The following is an 8,193-nucleotide window of genomic DNA, read 5'->3' as shown; positions in this document are numbered from 1 at the left end:
TTAGCCCACCACCACAACACACACACCCAAAAAAGTTGTTTCTAAAAAAAAAATCAGTTTCATAAATTATTTTATACTCTAGTAAAAATAAAAGATGTTTTTTAAAAAATATTTTTCATTCATAAATCAAATATTAAAAATCATTTCTGGAAAATATTTCTACTCACCAATCAAACATGAGAAAATAAGTGTAAAATCTTTTTGTTATCGAGGAAAACATTTTCTAGGAAAACATTTTCCATGAAAAACATTTTCCTTCATATCAAACACACCCTACATCAATAATTATTTTCTTAATAGATGTGTCAATTCAAAATAAACAAGTAATTAGAGACAAAGAGAGTACTAAACGTTGTCGGAGCCGAACAACATCAACCGCATCGATTTATGCAAATATTCATATGACAAGAACTTATCCCCTACTCCCACCTTAATATGTTGTTTCAATTTCTTTTCAAATTTCATTGATCCTATTTTAAGAACACAAAATCCTATCATTAAATGAATAAACTATAAAAAGCTAAAAAGTTAAAATTGGTCCAAAATTACAAAGAAGGGAAGAAAAGGAAAAATAGAAATTTGGAAAAATTAGAAGAGAAAATGTTTTTTCAAATAAAATTTTGGAGGTTTAATTTAATCTTATTATTTTATTTTCTATGTTAGCCGTTAAAAATGACAGAATTTGACGTGTAGTTAGTGTATTACACGCATCATTGACCATATGAAAAAAGATTTAAGAAACTAAGTTTTAATATCTTCGGGGTTCAGTTGGCAAAAGATTAAATAAAAGAATTTAGAATGCAAACTCATATAAATACAAGAGTACATTAGATCATATGTGATGTTGTGATTCACGATTGGCTTGGATATCACGCTTGATACATATTATCGATTGACATGAATACCATGTATGGTACATATTATAGGTTGATTTGGGTATCACTCTTGATATAATTTTCTACATTGATTGGCTCGAATACCACTCTTGGTACATGTTTGATTTTCTTTGTGTGTGGGTTTCATAAGTGGATCGAATTTATTTAGTCATCACATGTTGATCTATGAATGTCTCAAGTAGTGTGGTTAATGCTGGAATTCTTGTGTCGTAAATGATATTTGGAGGGATACTTAGGTTGTTCGAGTTACTCGAGGGATGTGTTGAATTATGTATTGGGTCAAATGAAGAGCCAAAAAATACGAATTCTACAAGTAGTCCACCATATGGACTAAGGGCTAATGGTTAGGGTATTGGCAGGGGATCATAGAAGAGGTGATATACCGATTAATAGAATTACTTGATGGATTTGAATCACTAGGGTAATTCTGGTGTTGATAGGGTGAGAGATTTTGAAAAGTCTTTATATGATAGAAAGTTAGATTGTGATCGAATAAGAGGGTGATTTGGATATCAATGATAAAGTTGATGGCTGAAGAAGTTAGGAAGGCTTGGGGTATGCTCAACCATGGAAATACTTGGTAGTAAAAGCTATGGTTAGAGAATTAGGGTTGTATAGCTTCAAGTTGTATGATTCTTTTGATTGTTTACATGATATCATATAGTGAAAATCATCGATCAATGATGTCTGCAAGTATGTGTTGTTGCACTAATACTACTTTTTGTTATACCACTTTGCATAGTTTGATTGCAGGATTTGTGATGTGTGTAGGGTCCAAATGATGATCCCTGACAGCTTATACTCCTCTTCCTTTATGGTGAAAGTGTGTCATCTTTTAAAATTTTGATATTCTCGTATAAGCTCGTATACCTGTTTAGATTAGTTTCTAACATGAATTTGTATATTTTACAAAGATATTACTATCAAGACTTAGAGCAATTAAATATCTAAATAAGGTGATATATTGATATTTTTTTACTTTTTGCGTTAACCGTTTTAAATTCAATGGTTAAAATTTTTTCTTCTGTCTGACAACTCAATGGTTTCGATTGTGACTTAAGACAATCATTAATTGTAACTTATAGCAAAAATTCATATTTGCTAGATAATTGAAATTTCTTATATCAATAGCATAATTGAACTTAATACATTTATCTACAAAAATCATTTAACTATATTTATTATTAAATCTATTTAATATAACAAAATAAATTATTTTTTAGGCCATATAAACATGAACCCATAAATAATTAATTTTTTTAAAAGCCATTTTATCCTGTTTATGAATGATCCAGTTCTCCGTTTCCAGTTACAAATTAAAAAAAATAAATTTTTGGGTGTAAAATTCATATTAATAATAAATTAGAAAAAAAAAACATAATGTGTTTTTTGATAATTTATCATGTCTTGTTTAATTTATTTAATAAAAAATATTGTTGAGTGATTTTTAAAGATAAAAGCTTTAAGTTGAGTGATTTTATTGATATAAAATGAAGTTTAATAAATTCTGATAGTTTAATAACCTTTTAAGATATTAACTCTTTGTTGAAAATGTTGTTTCTCAAAATAAATTTTTGTGAATAAAAAAATTGGATAAAAATTTATTAATACAAGTATTATTTAGTGGTGGGGAAGTCATAATTCAAAAGTTTTTATTTTAATCAAAATAGAGGCAGCACGTTGTCTTCCCTTTGAAGACTATCTCCATTGAGATTCCTTTTACCTGAAGAGAAACCTACCCATTTGGTATAATATACTTTTACTTAATTTTGAAAAAAACAAGTGAGATTTTTTATTTACTTTTTTTTTTCTTTTGTGTGTTTGATGTATATTAAAAAGTATTCGGATGACATATCTTTTCTATTTTGATACGTCTCTTTCCACTTAGATATATTTTTCTTTTTTTCTTTCTGATATATTTCTCTCTATGTATCTAGATGTCCTATTTGTTCTTTGATATATATTTTCAAATGTTTATCGAATTACATCTCTTCCATATGTATTTAGATGTCTGCTTATGTATTCAAAAGTAAAGTGATATATACAGAATCCACAAATTATAACTTGAAAAATAATAGAAAATTAATATAATTAACTCTTAAGTAAATTATACAAAATATTATTATACGATGATTAAACAATTTTTAAAACATTCCACTTTCTGGATAAGCTTATTCAGGTATTGCTAATATGACACTATTATCACTAGTTTTGTTATGACTATAATACAATATGTTATAGTAGATAAATCCTAAATATGTTATTACATTAATATTTACATAAACGATGATAATATTAATAATAATAAAATATTATAAATGACAATTATGTAAATATCAATCCATGAATTTACTCTATCATTTTTTAGCTTAATTAATAATATTCTCCAAAATGATCATTCGATCCTAGTATTCCATACATTTATTTTCTAAACGTGTGCATTTTTAACTAGCTAATATTCTGCTTCATGCAACAAAGCACGCCTAGCCACCACTATATGAGCCTTTCATTTCATCCACCCTATTCCAATATAATGTAGTGACATCATCTCGGCCCCCCTCCCCCCCAACACACACACTCTACACAAAAAAATGCACATTATTTTCTCTTCTTCTACAACTTCCTCCTCCTCCTCCTCCTTCTTATGCGGCTTTTTCTTGTTGTCGTCCTCCTCCTCGGTCTTCTCCATTTTTTTCTATGTTGTCGTCCTCCTTCTTCTTATGAGTCTTTTTCTTTGTTTTCCTCCTCCTTTATTATTTATTGATATATATATAACTAATTTGTGACTGTTTAAAAGTAATTTTAAGTCAATTAGAATCGAATAATTAGTTTATACTTCCTCTATAGTTGAATATATTCAAACTTTTTAATCAATCAAAATGCATAGTTAGTGAATATCTCAAATATACAATATTGTATAGTCAATATATACATATTTAATAATTTTTATTTTTCTTATATAGAAAAACATAATTTTATTCATAGTAAACTAATTACTTTATATTTGAAAGTATCACTATTTATCAATCAATATGTAAAAAAAAGTTTATCCATAGTTAGCTTTTACCTTTTACGTTCACTTTTACTTGTCACACATAATTTTCTTAAAGGTTGTTTTGAAAAATAATTTGAAAAATAAATATTTAAAAAAATAAGTACTTAATATTAAGAGCAAAATATAATATTTTTTTAATGTCAAAACTGACCACCAAAAATAAGAATCTATCATATATTTATATAAAAGAGAATTCTAGGACCGCCTACGTAGTACCACCATAAGGAAACATTTCCTTTTAAATTTATTTCCAAAATATCCTTTCCTTTTTATGGAAAGATATGACTTTTACAAATAGTTGCGACTTTTATAAAATATTGTGACTTTTATTAAAGGTTATGACCTTTTTGATAAATCGTAACTTTTGCAAAGAGTGTGACATATTCAATAAGTCACACAAACATTTGTTCACACTACTTTTGTCTATAAATAAAGTGATCTCCTCTCATTTTAGAATAACGAAAATTCTGAACTTTTTCTTTTTCTTTTGTACAATTGAATATTTATGTACTTTGCTCCGGTTGAATGACTCGCTGACACCATTGTATTTGTTATTTTGTATCAATACACTTGTGAATAGAATTGTTTCATCCTTAGAGGATCTATCCCTTTAAATTTTGAATATAGAGGAGAATAATTCTTTTAATGGAACATTGTGTATTTAGTGGTTTCAATTTTTCACTTTTTTTTTCATTTTATTGTTATAGATCCCGATATATTTTTTACAATCACAACTTTATGCTTATGATATTATTTATTATTTTCAAATACATGTGTTTAATTTTGTTGTTTATGTCTCTGTAAAGTTAATTGTTATAAATATTTGTTAGTAAAAATAAAGACTATTTATTTATTAGAAAACTAAATATATCATGTTGATGTTCATTTAATTTTAAAAAAATATCTAATAGTAACACTTTCCGGAGGTAAAATGTTAAATTATAAAATTAAATTAAAGATGATAAGATGTTAAATTATTGATATTAATTACAACTTAATTTTATATGTTAGATAATATAGTGTTTTAATTTTAATAACAAAATTAATTTTAAATACTTATTTTATAAATTTTGTGATATGAGATAATTTTAAAATAAGGTCTAGTAAAAGTGAAAGCACGAGATACTATCGTTTCTACTTCTTTAGTAGACGTAATTCTCCTGCCAGATCCAAAGCAGAGAGGGAGAGAGGGAGAGCTGGTAAATTTGTGGAGTACCTTCCACAAGATACAAGAAAAATACTTGTTTCTCACCTCAAATGGCGGTTCCGATTGAAGAAGCCATAGCTGCACTATCCACATTTTCTCTAGAGGTAACAGTCTGCTTTGAAAATTCAATTGTTTTCAGTAAGCATGTTTTCCTAATTGGTGAATTTCTTCATTTGTTGTTATAAATTCAGGATGATCAACCTGAAGTACAAGGCCCAGGGTTTTGGGTTTCAGCTGAAGGAGGTGCAACTATTAGTCCAATCGGTAACACTGCCTTTTAGGTTTTCAGTTCTAACAAAGTATTTTTTTTCTCCCATTTGGTAATTTTAGTTAGTAATTCAATAATTTGCTTGATCTTCTGTTTGCAAGCCTAAATGAATTTGCCTTCAATATTTATTTTTGATGAATAACATTGTATTCAACAGTATTATTATTATTTCTGGAATTTCTAGCGATTCCTTGTGAAGGTCTTCCTTTCTGGAAGTATAGCCCATCCATGGAATCAAACTGCCTCAAGTATTATCTTAACTACTTGAAAAGTGTTCTTTTTTTTTTAACGTTTCAAAATGAATTTGGCAGAGTACAGTGATGTGGCTGCATATAGGTTGTCCTTATCAGAAGATACTAAAGCTATTAACCAGCTGGTATGTGTTAAGAAATTGTATCAGTATTCTGCTGCTGAAATTGCATTCCTTTTCTTTGACGTAATGCTGAAATTGTTTGCAGAACACACTTATACAAGAGGGGAAGGAAATGGGTTCCGTGCTCTACACATATAGAAGTTGTGTTAAAGCACTTCCTCAGGTTAGTAAAGAATTTCAGCTTTTAACTGAAACTTTTTTGATTTCTTAATGAGATAGGGTTTTACATTATCAGTATCTTTTACTTTGCTTCTATGCTTTTTATTTTTGTTTGCGTTGGTGAAAATGATTACAATATGTGGTGGTGGTTTGTAGTTTATTTCACAATATTCTTTTTGTATATCTATATATTGGTGGAAGCTTTGTGAGAGCAGAAACAATGAGCAATCTCAATTCAAGCTTTAAAGTTTAGCTAGAAAAAAGAGCATAACCTTGTTAATTAACTAGTATAATTTCCTCAAAACTGCGCCCAAAGCATATGACCATGTTAGTTGGTCTTGTTTGCTAGATGTGTTAGGCTAACAAATTTTTGGTGATAAGTGGACAGAGTGGGTCAGATTCTGCATTTCCCCAGTCAGATTTTTCATATTGATAGATGGTGATCCTAAAGGTTTCTTCAAGTCTGGAAGGGGTTTCAGGCAGGGTAATCCAAGCTTAACATTCAAAAAGGCAGAGAGTTTGGGATGGTTTAAGGGCCTATGCATTGGCAAGAATGGAGAGGAAGAGATGGTACTTACACTTTCTATATGCAAATGATACTTTACTTTTTTGTGAGGCAGAAAAAGTCCAGCATTGCAAGCAGTATATTTAGCATTAGTGCAGAATGTTGCATTTGAAGAATTAGCTGATATCCTGGGGTGTGAAATGAACAAGTTTCCAACAGTTTATTTTTCATTAGGGATGAAGAAAAAAGACAAAAATATTTGTCCATGAGTAACTGATAGATAAACAAATAATTTGTTTCAGAATTTTTTTTAGATGTACAGAGATTCCACTCAAGCAATAGAAAGAAAGGCTATCTCCTCTAATCTCTAACTATGCTGAGTTCAATCAAGCTAAGAACTAGTCGACCTCCTTACTTCTTTACCGCTCCTTCCCCTCACCCTCAAGTCACGACCTAATGTAAGTTCTTTCAGTCCTTTTCTGTCTCTTGGAGAAGACTTTTCCTAATTAGTAGTGTGCTTGATGGAATGCTAACATATACGATGTCTCTGTTTTCTGTGTCTACAACATTATATAAGAAGAATTCTATTATACATTAGTTTTGATGGTATGATAATGCTGATAAAAGGAAGATCCATTTATTAAGGTGGCTAGTGCTAAAAAATGATAAGAAAGAAGGTCACAGTAAAGTGTCTTTCAGCCTCTTCCCTTTGCATCATTACGGTCAAGTGGCTTTCAGCTTGGGAGTGAGGAATGTGAAATTTCATATCAAAAGCTTACTATTTAAATGGTCGTGGAGATACATTAGGGGCAGTAAAGAAATTTGAAAAGGCTTATAGATGATATTTATCTAAAGATGGATGGTTGGAGGCAAAGTTCCACATAGATGAGCCGGGAAGGGGGCGTTGGAGAAGCAGATTTCCAATCCTATTTAGATGCTTTGTGCTTAAGGAAGCTATGTAGCTGATTTTCACACAACCTCAGGCTGACAATTAGAATTCTAGAGGAATCTAAATGACTGGGAGCTGGAGTTTTTTTGTCTAACTTATCAACTGGAGTCAATCTCAATTATTGTTTGTTCTGGGTGAATAGCAAGGACAGAATTTTGTATGTCAAAAATTGCTACAAACTGCTGCTAAAGTTTGCAGGTCAGGGGGTCTCTACTTGACACTATATGGAAAACTAAAGCTATGTCAAGGTAGCTTGTTGTGGATGGATTGTCACTTGGGATGCTTGTCTAACTCAGAATAATTTACAGAACAAGGTTTTGTTTTAGTAGTAAATGCTAAATACCTGAAGAGAATCAGGAATCAGTGGAACATTTTTTATTGCTGCTGAGAATATAATTAAATAATAAAAGTGTACTCTTTCTAACAGCTTAAACTTTAAGCTATTAGATGAGATGGTCTCACACTTCAACATAGTATCAAAGTAGGCAGAGGTGATGAGATTCAATCTCATCGTCACCCATATCAAAAAGATTTTCACGTGCTTGGTTCATGTAAAAATATCAGGCCCTCATGTGAGGGGCATGTTGAGAATATAATTAAATAATAAAAGTGTGCTGTCTCTAACAGCTTAAATTTTTAGATGTGATGGTTACGCACTTCAACAATTGCACTGTAGAGTATCCTGAGAATGTTAGGAGCTGCTTCTTAATGTGACTGGTATTTCATTGGTAACGCCTCTGAAGATCAGGAGTTTACTGGAATGCTGTCAAAGTGAAAGGAT

The 8,193-nt window shown here is 30.0% G+C and overlaps 1 protein-coding gene across 4 annotated transcripts in view; it reads left to right on the top strand.

Moving 5' to 3' along the window:
- The first annotated feature begins 5,030 nt into the window (after nt 1-5,030).
- The window catches only part of LOC101253443 (protein SRA1), a 42,090-nt gene continuing 38,927 nt past the window's right edge, over nt 5,031-8,193 (top strand). For 3 of the 4 annotated variants that reach the window (XM_004250294.4, XM_026028272.2, XM_010314492.3), the window contains exons 1-4: nt 5,031-5,262; nt 5,350-5,422; nt 5,738-5,802; nt 5,885-5,962. In XM_004250294.4, coding sequence (XP_004250342.1) covers nt 5,209-5,262; nt 5,350-5,422; nt 5,738-5,802; nt 5,885-5,962 — 270 coding nt within the window. In that variant the 5' untranslated portion in view covers nt 5,031-5,208. The remainder of the gene's footprint in view (nt 5,263-5,349; nt 5,423-5,737; nt 5,803-5,884; nt 5,963-8,193) is intronic. The other variant, XM_069291675.1, reaches the window with a different exon arrangement.

Source organism: Solanum lycopersicum, chromosome 11, assembly GCF_036512215.1.
Source record: "Solanum lycopersicum chromosome 11, SLM_r2.1".
NCBI lineage: Eukaryota > Viridiplantae > Streptophyta > Magnoliopsida > Solanales > Solanaceae > Solanum > Solanum lycopersicum.
The sequence above is the reverse complement of the archived record's forward strand: the minus strand, read 5'-3'. Positions and strand labels throughout refer to the sequence as shown.